Below are 11,998 nucleotides of genomic sequence, written 5' to 3' on the forward strand. Positions count from 1 at the left end.
CTGTGTCCCATCCCAGACATGGGGGAGGCATGTGGTCACCTACAGTGACTGGAAACTGGACTGATTAATCATTAACTTGCTCTTATCTAGCACATTTCCCACAGGCTGGAAAAGTCCCTCCCTCCTGCAGTGGAATAGCAGAGCCCTGTCTCCTCATTTCCTGCTTACGCTTGTCCTGGGACAGCTTTCCATAATGCCACACACTGTCCTTGAGCTCTGGGGAGCTCAAGGGGGGAGAGGAAGGACCTCCTTCCCCTTCTGGTCTCCAGGCAGGCAAGATGGGCAGCTGTTCCCCACACTCTGTCCTCATGGGTTGGGGTCCCTGCTCCCTGAGCATTTCAGCATCCTCAGAACAATAAACCAACTTGTCTCACTCACTGTCCCCCCACAAAAACCTCCCTGAAGACAAGTGTCAAGCCTGGGGCCTGACTGGTCCCAAATCTCTGCTCAGTGCCACTTTGGGAGGCTGGGGGAGTGGATGTGTCTCTCTCATGATGCCACCCTTGTGTTGGTACCAGGAGGAGTCATGTTACCAGCCTGATCTTCTGTTCTTCCTCCAGGATGAAGAGTTTTTCCTTCTTGATGTAAAACTCAGCTGCATTCAGCATGGCCTTCTTGGGAATGAGTCCCACCAGCTGGGACCCCACCACAGGAAGATTCAATGCCTGCAAAGAACACAAGAAATGTGACCATCCCTAGAGCCCTGCTGCCGCTACGACCCCAGCCTGGTGGTCCTCATCCCTTCTCAGGATATGGGTAGCTCATGGAGAAGCCTTCAATGGAGGAGCTTGGGGCTAGCAGCAAGTTGCTGAGCTTTTGGGGGTTTTGTGCCATTCAGCACTATGGCTGAGCTAAGCATGAGCTAAAGCAGACCCTGACCTGGGGACCCGGAGAAAAACTTGGAGGGAGACATCCTCTGTGAAGCCCCCACTGGAACAAGCCTCCCACACCACCCACCTTTGCGTCCTGGCAGACCTCCTCGTAGACAGCATGGAGCGGCGTGGTCTCAAAGTCCAGCAGGTTTGTTGAGACCTGGGCTATATTCTCCTCCTCCAAATACCAGCCGATACCCTGCACCTTCTTCAAGCGCCCGGGCTGCCAACAACTGCCACATTCAGGGCACGGCCCAGGAGGCGAGGGGCCACGTGGGTCTGCTCCTGGCGTGCCGCTGGCACGGTGGTACCTGGTTGGGGCCGCGCCCCTGCTCGCGGATATTGAGGGCGATGCGGTGAGCCAGCTCCTTGGTGCACAGCAGGTTGATGTTGTACGCGATAAGGAAGGTCCGGGCACCCGTCACCGTGGCCCCCCACCGGGGGACAAAGGTTGGGGGCCCAAAATCAGGAGCCCACTCTGGTTTTGCAAGCTGGGGAGGAGGGAGGAGAGCATGTGGGCTGGCACCGCTGAGCAGCACGAGCCACCCGCCCAGGGATGGCCTCTCCCTCCCCAGACAGAATCTGCCATGACCACCTTCATGTTCAGCACCACCCAGAATGTGTCCCCAGCTCCTCTTGGTGCAAAGGGACTATGCCAGCCCCCAGCACCCTCCCTGAAGCCAGGGACATACAGCTCAGCTCTGCCTGACCTGTGCCACCCAACTGGGTGCTGCCAGGCTCACCTTCTCGGGGAGCGCCTCGTACTCCCCGGCACGGATGGAGGGCAGGGCCTTCCTGCTCTCCTCCCGCGCTGCCGCTCCGTACAGGTAAACTGCAAGACAGAGCCAGGGCTGAGCACCACCAGGCACGGGCTGGCACTTCCTCCAGCCCCTGGAATCATGCAGAGTAGGATGGAAGGAGGAGAGGTTCCGTCCCCCACTCACCAGGTACCCCCAGCTCCTCTGCCAAGCGCTGCCCGAAGATGTGGGCGCAGGTGACACACTCCTCCATGCTGACATTGATCACTGGCACGAAGGGGCAGACGTCCAGTGCCCCCATCCGAGGGTGTTCACCTGGTGGCAGGGCAGATATAGGGATGGGAGTTGGGGAGAGTGAATAGACAAGGAGGGAGAATGGTCCTTTCCCAGACTATTACAGACTGAACACCATTGCTGTGAGGAAATCACAGAATCACAGAATAACCTGAGTCAGAAGGGACCCGCAAGGATCATGAAGTCCAACCCCTGGCCCTGCACAGGACACCCCAACACCACCAACATGTGCCTGAGAGCATCATCCAAACTCTCCTTGAACTCTGGCAAACTTGGGGCTGTGACCACTGCCCTGAGGAGCCTGTTCCAGTGCCCAACCATCCTCTGGATATGTTGTGTTTGTGGCAGTAATGTCTATCCAGCCCAGGGACAGGAGGCACTCAACCTCTCTGGACTGGGAGGATGAGCAAGAGCTTTGCTCCCACCACCATCTATCCCAGCAGCACTTCTTACTGAGGGTGGGGCGATGTGCCATGCATGGTCACCAGCAGCTGGGATGCTCCGTGCCAGAGCAGCTCCTGCGCCGCTCCCAAGCTCACCCGTGTGTCGGCTCATGTCAATGAGCTGCCCAGCCACTCGGGCCGCGCTCAGCGCCCCTTCCACGACTGCCTCAGGGGACCCCACGAAGGTGTAGACGGTGCGGTTGGTGGAGGCGCCTGCATCCACGTCCAGCAGCACACAGCCCGGCGTCCGGGAGATGGCCTGTCCCAGTGCATCGATCACCTGCCGGACAGTGTCTGAGCTGGCTGGGTCCCCACCACAGCCGCAGCTTTCCAAGGGAGGGGACATCTCTTCTCAGCTCTCCCCCTTCCCACTGGTGCAGGGTTTGAGGAGGATCAGTGGGGACCATCAGCCCTGTGCTGCAGAGGGTGCAGAATCCAAAAGCATGAGCGAGCATCCCACCCAGGGGGTTTGGGGTACCCCTGGCTCCCAGTGAGCTGCAAACTTGCTGTGGTGGGGGAGAGACACCTGACTGCTGCTGCATGTCAGAGAACAGCATCACAAATCACTGTTCCTGAGGATACAGTCTCCGGCCAGCTTCCAAAAAGATTTGGCTCTGCGAAGCCTGTTCCCTGGGGGAAGCTGTGTTTTCACAGCCTTTTTGGGTTTGCTGAACTCCCCTGCCCCTGGCAGGGCCAAAGTTCAGCTGAGGGCAAATGTCCAGGACAGATTCCATTAACCTGGACAGCATCCTTTGGCATAACAACTGCAAGCGATATTTCTCTATGGGGGTGTCCCAGACCACCCCGAAACCTGGTGCTACAGCAACCAGCAGGCACCGGAGGGAGGTCTGAGCCCCCACTTCTCATTGAGGTGCCAAAAGGAAGTGAAGGTTGCATTTAGGCATTTTTGGCACTAGCTAGGCAGTGAAAGGTGCACAGCACTTCAAAGGAGGCACAGCAGAATCTGGTGGTGGGTACTGCTCTGTGGAGGGAAAACGCAGCCATCAGCACCCCAGCAACACCCACCCCTCAGCGCTTCCACTCACTCCCTCACCTCTTTGTTATTCCCCTCCGAGAAGTTGGGGACACACTCCACCAGCTTCGCCATGGTCTCAGGATCTGCCTGCACCCTGCAGCACCCGGCTCAGCTCTTCGCACCCTGTGGGTTTCCTGCCCTTTCCTGTCCCACTGCAGAGCAAAAGCCTCTAAGCACCCAACGTGCAGCCTCTTTCCCAAGCTGGGGTTTCTCATTAACTGCATTGATCTGTGGCCAGGGGACAGAAAGGGGTTTGGATAAACACCATGGTACTGGCCTTGCTCTGCCTGGAGCGGTTCCAGGCACAAGGGCTTTGCGTGAGCACCAGGGCCAGCCAACAGCACTAATGACTTACTCGCACCAATTAATTGTGACAAGAAAGTGATGCCACATAAAGAAAAAGATCTGCTGAATTCAGCAACATGATGCGACTACCGGATGGGACAGAGACTGCAACAGGAGCATCATCACTTCTAGCATCACTTTTGGCAGAACCCCCGGGACTCCCAGTGTGGGTACCAGGTAAAACCTGTCGCTGTGAGCAGGATTCGACCTTGCGCAGAGAATCCCTATTGGATTGCGAGTCCAACGCCTTCACCCGTCGGCCATCACAGCCTCACTTCCCCGAGGCGGGGGGGAGAGGAGTGGGGTTGGGGGGGGACGTGGCCCCCGGCCCAGCCACCCCTGCTGTCCCCGCTGTGCTCCGTTGTCCTGCCGAGCGGGGACGTGGCCGCGGTCTCCCCACACACACAGACGGAGGGGGGCAAAAACCCCTGCGCGCCCCGGCTCGTTGGTCTAGGGGTATGATTCTCGCTTAGGGTGCGAGAGGTCCCGGGTTCAAATCCCGGACGAGCCCTTCTTTTGCCCACACCACCGCCCGCAACCGACCCTGAGCCATGGCACACTCGACGACAATTACGTGCCATCGCACACCCACCGGCCACCTCTGCCCGGGGGCTCCAGACACAAAACCGCACCCGGGGATACTTGACAACCCTTGCCCCTCTTCTCACTCCCTCCACAGCCCGTTGCCACCTCAGGGACACCCAGAGCCTGCAAAGCCCTGAACCGTCTTTCCCCAGCCTGGGCAGCTGGGCAAGGCAGCTGGCACAGGCATTTGCTCGGACTGGGGACAACGCCGCGGCACAGCCCGTGCCAGGGGGATGTACCTCAGCGGGAGAGCGCTGCTTTGCGTGAAGAAGCCCTGGGATCAACCCCCATCATCTCCATGTCCTTTTGCCTCCCCAGGGACCCCTCCCTGCTGGCTGCGGGGCTGCCACCGGAACGCCCAGAACAATCCTGGGGCTGCCTGTGGGCACGGCCTGCCTGGGATTGCCTGCTGGCCCCCCAAGGCAGGCAGCGAGGAAATGCCCGTGGCCATTTCCCTCCCTGTCCTGCCCTGGTGTCCCTTCCTAGAGGGGTCGGGGTATCCCTTGGGATGAACATCAGTGCTGGGGGGACCAGAGCGGTGGGAGCCAAAAAAAGGGCTCGTCCGGGATTTGAACCCGGGACCTCTCGCACCCTAAGCGAGAATCATACCCCTAGACCAACGAGCCGGGGTGCGCGCCCGACCCCGCCCTCCCGCTCTGGGCCCACGCCCCGATGCTTCCCAGGAAAAGGGCGCTGCGAGCGCGGCGGGACACGCGGCACGCCCGACTCCACACCGCCCGCACCCACACACGGCCCCGCCACGCTCGCCACACTCGCCAGCCCTCACACACGCCCGCAGATCGCCCTGCCCAACAATGCTCAGCGCGCTCCCCGCCAGCGCCCTCGCACACCACCCCGCACCGCGCCAGGCCCGCGCACCACGGCCCGCGCACGGACGGGCCCCTGACAAACACACACGGGCCTCTGCTGCCAGCCAGCACAGACGCAGCTGCCGCGGCCCACGAGCTCGGCGAGACGGCCCGGGCCCAAGAGCGGCCGATGCCGCTGCCGAGCCCCGCCCGCTCCATCCGCTGCCAGGCCCGCCGAGGGGCTTTGGGGGAGGAAGCGCCGCCCCCGCCGCTGCTGGGGGGACATGGAGGCGCTGACGCCTCGCGCCCACCTCCGGCTGCTGCTTCAGAGGGCGGCCCCAGCAAGGGGGACCCCCCTGCTCCCGCAGAGCCACGGCCGCGCACGGCCCCGCCTGCCCCCGAGCCCCCGAAACTCCCGGGCTGCCCAAGGGCAACGGCTGCACCCCGGCTCGTTGGTCTAGGGGTATGATTCTCGCTTTGGGTGCGAGAGGTCCCGGGTTCAAATCCCGGACGAGCCCTTCTTTTGCCCACACCACCGCCCGCAACCGACCCTGAGCCATGGCACACTCGACGACAATTACGTGCCATCGCACACCCACCGGCCACCTCTGCCCGGGGGCTCCAGACACAAAACCGCACCCGGGGATACTTGACAACCCTTGCCCCTCTTCTCACTCCCTCCACAGCCCGCTGCCACCTCAGGGACACCCAGAGCCTGCAAAGCCCTGAACCGCCTTTCCCCAGCCTGGGCAGCTGGCCAAGGCAGCTGGCACAGGCATTTGCTCGGACTGGGGACAACGCCGCGGCACAGCCCGTGCCAGGGGGATGTAGCTCAGCGGGAGAGCGCTTGCTTTGCATGCAAGAGGCCCTGGGATCAACCCCCAGCATCTCCATGTCCTTTTGCCTCTCCAGATCGCCCTCTCCGCTGGCTGCGGGGCTGCCAGAGATCGCCAGAACACTTCTGGGGCTACCTCCTGGCACCCCAAAGCTGTGTAGAAATTCCCACGGCTCTTTCCCTCCCGTCTGACAAGAGGGGAGGGCTTTGCAGGGCAAGGGAGGTCTCTCTTTTGCTTTCCCACGTGGCTCAGGATGAATATCGGTGCTGGGGAGAGCAGCTGGGAAGGAGGAGGGTGGCTGGTGCCCAAAAACATCCGGGAGCAGGGCAAACGAGCCGGGGTGCACTGCTCCCCCAGGGATGTGGGACAGGGCGATGGAGGGAATCCACCCAGGGAATCCATCCAACCCGGGAAAAAGCTGCCCCTCACTACCTTTTTCCTCACCTCTCCCGGGTCTGCAAAACCCGGAGAACCCCGGGTGTGTCTGTGCCACGCTCCTACCATCACAGTCCCTGCCTGAGGCATCGCCGGGTCTTGAGCTGCTCTCCAGGGAGGAGTAGGAGGGGAGGGGGAGTCGGGATGGGGCTGGGAGTGCTCTGGCTCCCAATGACCCTCCTCCCGGGAACCCCCACCCAAGTGCGAGCACCGCAGGACCCCCACCGTGGGTAGTATCAGGGCGTTGGCTAAAAACTGTGAGCAGCATTCGAACCTGCGCAGAGAATTCCCTACTGGATTTCGAGTCCAACGCCTTCACCCCTCGGCCGTCACAGCCCCGTTTCGCCGTTCCCGGGGGGAAGGGGGGGACACAGCAGCCCCCATCCCGGCCACCCCCGCTGCCCGCTGTGTGCCCCGTTGTCCTGGCGAGCGGGGAGGTGTCGGGGCTGTGCCGCCGGCAGCAGGCCCCGAGCCGGGGCCGCTCGGTGGGGCTCGGTGGGCCCCGGTCAGCTCCGCCGGCCCCACCGAGCGGCTCCCCCGGCTCGGGGGTCTCCGGGAACAGCCGCGCCCGCGCAACCCGGCTTGCTGGTTTAGGGGTATGATTCTCGCTAAGGGTGCGAGAGATCCCGGGTTCAGATCCCGGACGAGCACTTCTCTTTTTGGCTCTCAGCACTGGGTTCGGGGCACAGATGGGGCGACGCTGCCTGGCACAGGGCGCACGGGTGGCACAGGGCCGGCCGGTCCCGTCCCGGGGGGTAAAGAGGGCTGTGGGGGCAGTGGGGTGGGGGCAGAGCATGGGTGGGGCCGTACTTGCCGTCGCGGCCACGGGCGGGCAGCGCTGCCGTGGTGAGGAGGGATCCCCTTCGGAAAAGCTTTTTCCCGATGTAAAAGTGGAGTTTATCGTCGCTGCCGCCTGGAGGAACAGGGTTGGGACTGGAGGGGGAGAAAAACCACCGAAAACCAAAACATAAAAACCTAAACTGGAGATGCTGGGGATTGAACCCAGGGCCTCTTACATGCGAAGCAAGCGCTCTCCCACTGAGCTACATCCCCTTCCCATTACGGCTTTTGAGAGGACATGTGCTCAGTGACACTACAGGGGTTGCGTCCCACCATGAAAAAAAAATTCCATCCACTGAATGACCACCCCACGGGATGCTGTTCGCGGGCAGCTTGGAGATGCGGGGGCTGGTCCTCCCGTACTGTCATCGGAGAGCAGCAGGGGTGGAGTCCCCTAAGGAGGGGTTGTCCCAAAAGGAAGGGCTATCTCCAAAGCCAGGGCTTTATCCAAAGGAGGGGATGTCCTCAAAAGGAGGGATTGTATCTAAAGGATGAGTCGTATCCAAAGGAGTGCTTATCCAGGAGTTGAACTCAGGATCTCTTGCATCCAAGAATGAGAAACCTATCCCTACACCCCACAGGCTGGTGTACTGCACTCCTTTTTCATCCCCAGCCCCTCTATCCCCCACATTTTGGATTTAGGGATATAGCTGAGGCTGAGGTTTTCCACAGCACATCCACCACCTTGAGGAAGCATTTCCACATCAGCCATGCCAGGAGGCAGCCCCAGGGCTGTTTGGGGGGGCTCTGGCAGCCCTGCAGCCAGCAGGGAGGGGTCTGGGGGTAGCAAAAAGACATGGAGATGCTGGGGGTTGATCCCAGGGCCTCTTGCATGCAAAGCAAGTGCTCTTCTGCTGAGCTACATCCCCTTGCTCCAGCAGCACTTTGCTACTGGCCCTTGAGGGTCCATCCTTCCCACAGGAATGTGTCCAGCTGGGACGTGGGACCAACCCCACTATGCTGTGCACTGCTGTTCCAACCCATGTCCCAGCCCCATGGGCACCAGTGCCCAAAAGAAGGGCACATCTTGGAGTTGACCCTGGGACCTCTGCACCAAAGTGAGAATCATACCCCTAGACACATGAGCCAGGGCAGAGCCATTCCCCCTGCCCTCAGCCTGTGTCCTCCATTCCCCCATGGTGCTCAGCACAGGCTGAAGGCTCTCGGGTGCCCCCATCTCCTACCACCACCCCTCAGAGACCTATTCCACATGGTACTGTGTGGCTTTGGGACAGGAGCTGTGAGTTCTGGGTTACTGGCAAATTCCCTCATCTGTTCTTTTTTACGAGTCCCTGGGAGCTGCCAACCATGGGGATCAGCAGGGTGTTGGGGCTGGGCCTCCTACAGGTGCCATAGGGGGCAGGACTGGGGTTCAGCTCCAAGGCAGGACACTGGGAGTTTTTCAGGACACAGTTCCTGAGGGTCGGGCTGCCTATAGCTGTGCTGGGGTGGGAACATGAGCTGCTGCAGGAGCCCCAGCTGGTGGGAACCCCCTTTCTCACAGGGAGAACAGGACGAAGAGCTGACTTTCAGACAGCAGCGAGCCTCCAGTGCTGATTGCATCACATGGCTGTGCCAGAGCAGGGACTCCCTCCATCCAAACCCCCTGAGCTGACTGAGGTGATGTGGGAGGATAGCTCAGCCACAGCCTTGCTCCTCCCCCCTGCCCTTCACATCACAGAGGGCTGGGGGAAGGGGGCAGGGGAGACTCTGCACCCCATGGTTTCTAGGTCTTGTAACCCCCTGTGGACACCCAGCTCCTTCAGCCCCACACACCCAGCACTGACAGCAGCCACCTCGCACAGCAGTGGCCACGTCACCCTTCTCCTCTTTGGGAAATGTGCAGACACCTCTCAGGAAACATGAATTAGCAGCCCTGGCATGTCTAATTGAACAATTCTTGAGTTTAAAACTCAAATTCCCTCGTAGGACCCTGTAAACTGTTGGGATTTGGGCTCTGCTTTCATTGTGCTCATCCCTGTGTCTCCCCAGGGGCTGCCATCGACAGCAAAAGCTCAGAGGAGAAGAGGGTGTAGGACAGCCGGGAGCAATGTCTGTTGATGATTTGGGCTCAGGGTGAGACACGGAGCCAACAGGGCTGCGGGCTCACTGGGGTGCAAGTCTTGTGAGCCCCATTCCCACAGGGAGCACCAGGAGGGCCAGACTGGGATGCCAGTGCCTTTTGATTTGCCTGCTTCTTCCCCCATGACTCACACATGTGGGCAGCCTGTTATTTTCCTGCTTTATTGGATTTCCAGCCCTGGGGAAGAGCTGAAGCCCTTGTCAGAGCTATTGCCTGTCTGACTGTCCAGGCACGGCAGGGAGGGCACCCCAAGGAATGGCAGCGAGCTCCTGCCCTGTGCTCGATCTGTGGGAGCCTGGGGTGGGATGTCCTCAGTGGTGCCCTCATCTCCCTCTTATCCTGGCCATACAACCACTTTCTCTTAGCTTCCTAAAGCTGAAAAGCAGGTGTCCTCTCTGCTTTGGTGGGAAATTGCATTGCAAGACTTTGGTGGGTGAGGAAGGATATTTTTCACAGAAAGAGAGTGGTTTGGTTTAGAAGGTACCTACCTACAAGACCATCTCGTTCCAACCCCCTGCCATGGACAGGGACACCTTCCACTAGGCCAAGTTGCTCCAAGCCCTGTCCATCCTGGCCTTGAACACTTCCAGTGTTGGGCCACACAAGTCCCATCTCCACCTGCTGTGCCTGCAGGCTCCCAGCTCCAGGGGCTCTGTCTCTCACCTGGCTGTCTCCAGGATGTGTGTCCCCAAATGCTCTGGCCCCAGCGAGGAGGATGAGGGATACTGCCTGTTGATGCCAGCTCGCCCTTCCAGCGTTGCCCTCAGCTCAGTGCCTGGTCTGAGATACACATTTTGCAACCCAGCAAAGGCACAGGTGGTGGATCTGGCTCTTCATCCTCTCCCACTGCTGTGAGACACCACAATTTTTGTCTTCTCATCTGGATGTGATGGCAGAGAAGCCATGGATTGATGTGCTGGGATGATCCATCAATGACCCAGCCACCACCAACTCTTCTGTCCCTATCACTAGCACCATGCTGCCTGGGATTTCCATAGAATCACAGAATATCCTGAGTTGGAAGGGACCCATGAGGACCCTCAAGTCCAACTCCTGGCTCAGCACAGGACAACCCCTAGAATCCCACCATGTGCCTGAGGGTGTTGTCCAAACGCTCCTTGAGCTCTGGTAGCCTTGGGGCTGTGACCCTGGGGAGACTGTTCAGTGCCCAAACATCCTCTGGGGGAAGAACCTTTTCCTGAGATCCAACTTAAACCTCCCTTGACAAAATCTCCACTCCGGATGGTCCCACTCACTTGCTCTTCACACCAATCTTCCCTTTTCTATAGCAACTCTCTATGATTCTCCACTTGTTCCTCCTCAAACCATGACTTCCCCTCCTCCTTCCCACCTCATCCATCCCCAGGATGGGGAGGTACCCATCCTCCAGGAGTGAGAGGATACTGAGTGACCACAGGGAGAAGGTCTCCTCCAAGGTCACGAAGCAACTGGGGAAAGATGGGAGGTGAGCAGGAGACATAAAACTCAATAGGCGTGGCCAGAGAGTTCCACCTGGGCTATACTCCAGGCTCTTCTCAGAAATGCTTCTGCTTTTGCTGCTTTTGAAAGCCATAAGCAGGCAATGCTGGGACCAAATCCCAGGACCCAGCTGTTTCTCTCCATGTGCACCCTTCCACCCGCTAAGCATTATTTTGCATCCCAGTCTCAGTACGTAGCTCCCTGTTTCTCACCAGGGCCTTTGGCTGCAGGAACCTGTATTTTAGGGCCTGATCAGCAGGTCTGTGTGGTCCTGCCCCGGGCAAATGCTGGCTGGGGGGGATATGTGGTGGAATGAACTCAGGATGGCTCTTGAGCTGGGAGCCAAGGAGGCACAGCTCCCAGGGGGAGTCAAGGCACCCATGGAAGACTGAGTCCCTGGGACAGGGAGCCCTGCAGGGCACCAAGGTCCTCACTTCCCCAACTGTCTGCACTAAAGCATCACACTTTTCAAGTCAAATCAAGGACCTGTGTGGATTTTCAGACACACTGGATTTTCAGGAAAAAAAAATTAAAATCTGTGTAACCTCACCGGTGGAGTCATTCAGTGAAAAGCTGAATGATTCCATATAAAAATGCCATTATTCCCTCCACCTGCTCCATCCAGGACTGTCCCATGCAGCAGGCTGGTGGAAGGCAGCTCCACAAGCCCCAGAGGCCTGCAGCTTCCCAACAAAGCTTTTGCTGGAATTTCAGCACTTTTCTTATTTTCTTTTTTTTTTTTTTTCAGACTTTTGCGTCCAATCTCTGCAGACAGTTTCTAGAGCTGGGGTAAAAATACCTGAGCAGTCTTTGGAAAAGGAATGTGAAAACACACCTCCCTTCTCCCAGTGCTCTGGCTGCTGAGCAATTGCCACGCAGATTTTCTCCAAATTGGGAGCATTTCTGCAAAATCTCCCGAGCAATAAAACCAGTTGAGCTTGGTCAAAGGGTTTTGAAGATCAACATGCTTTCGAGCTAGGCATAATCCCTCATTATAAACACTCATCAGCTTTATGCAAATACTCCTATTCTTCCTTCCATCAGCTGAAAAAGTTCTGCCTGATGATACATGGCATCTTAAAAAGAGGCTTTACTCGATGCCTGACATCTTCTCCCAGAGACAGCTGCATCTCCTATCAATAAAACAATTATTCTCCAATTCTTGACTAAAGTCTGGGGTTTT

At 58.8% G+C, this 11,998-nt stretch overlaps 1 protein-coding gene and 7 non-coding genes across 31 annotated transcripts in view; 3 read left to right on the plus strand and 5 right to left on the minus strand.

Annotated features, from left to right (window-relative positions):
* Positions 1–4,138, minus strand: part of FTCD (formimidoyltransferase cyclodeaminase) — a 34,100-nt gene extending 29,962 nt beyond the window's left edge. For 10 of the 24 annotated variants that reach the window (XR_007904487.1, XR_007904485.1, XR_007904486.1 and 7 more), the window contains exons 1-7: positions 3,422–4,128; positions 2,464–2,647; positions 1,817–1,945; positions 1,616–1,704; positions 1,184–1,363; positions 958–1,095; positions 534–665 (exon numbers count right to left, since the gene is read on the minus strand). Coding sequence is in view for 15 of the 24 variants with exons in the window: in XM_051787185.1 (XP_051643145.1) it covers positions 534–665; positions 958–1,095; positions 1,184–1,363; positions 1,616–1,704; positions 1,817–1,945; positions 2,464–2,647; positions 3,422–3,475 (906 nt within the window). In the remaining 9 variants the exon portion in view is untranslated. Of the gene's footprint in view, positions 1–533; positions 666–957; positions 1,096–1,183; positions 1,364–1,615; positions 1,705–1,816; positions 1,946–2,377; positions 2,648–3,421 lie in introns of those variants that run through there. The other 14 variants (XM_051787189.1, XM_051787191.1, XM_051787187.1 and 11 more) reach the window with 8 other exon arrangements.
* Positions 3,937–4,018, minus strand: TRNAA-CGC (transfer RNA alanine (anticodon CGC)). Its single transcript has one exon. It is a non-coding gene; the product is annotated as a tRNA-Ala (tRNA).
* Positions 4,139–4,187: 49 nt separating the features above from the next.
* TRNAP-AGG (transfer RNA proline (anticodon AGG)) lies at positions 4,188–4,259 on the plus strand. The gene has a single exon. It is a non-coding gene; the product is annotated as a tRNA-Pro (tRNA).
* Positions 4,260–4,887: 628 nt separating this feature from the next.
* TRNAP-AGG (transfer RNA proline (anticodon AGG)) lies at positions 4,888–4,959 on the minus strand. The gene has a single exon. It is a non-coding gene; the product is annotated as a tRNA-Pro (tRNA).
* A 629-nt stretch (positions 4,960–5,588) lies between these two features.
* Positions 5,589–5,660, plus strand: TRNAP-UGG (transfer RNA proline (anticodon UGG)). The gene has a single exon. It is a non-coding gene; the product is annotated as a tRNA-Pro (tRNA).
* Positions 5,661–5,963: 303 nt separating this feature from the next.
* Positions 5,964–6,035, plus strand: TRNAA-UGC (transfer RNA alanine (anticodon UGC)). Its single transcript has one exon. It is a non-coding gene; the product is annotated as a tRNA-Ala (tRNA).
* A 1,359-nt stretch (positions 6,036–7,394) lies between these two features.
* Positions 7,395–7,466, minus strand: TRNAA-CGC (transfer RNA alanine (anticodon CGC)). The gene has a single exon. It is a non-coding gene; the product is annotated as a tRNA-Ala (tRNA).
* Positions 7,467–8,050: 584 nt separating this feature from the next.
* On the minus strand, positions 8,051–8,122 carry TRNAA-UGC (transfer RNA alanine (anticodon UGC)). Its single transcript has one exon. It is a non-coding gene; the product is annotated as a tRNA-Ala (tRNA).
* Between the last annotated feature and the right edge of the window lie 3,876 nt (positions 8,123–11,998).

The sequence above is a fragment of the Manacus candei genome, unplaced genomic scaffold (genome assembly GCF_025592945.1).
Source record: "Manacus candei isolate 608988 ecotype Guabito, Panama unplaced genomic scaffold, ASM2559294v1 h1tg000023l, whole genome shotgun sequence".
Lineage (NCBI taxonomy): Eukaryota > Metazoa > Chordata > Aves > Passeriformes > Pipridae > Manacus > Manacus candei.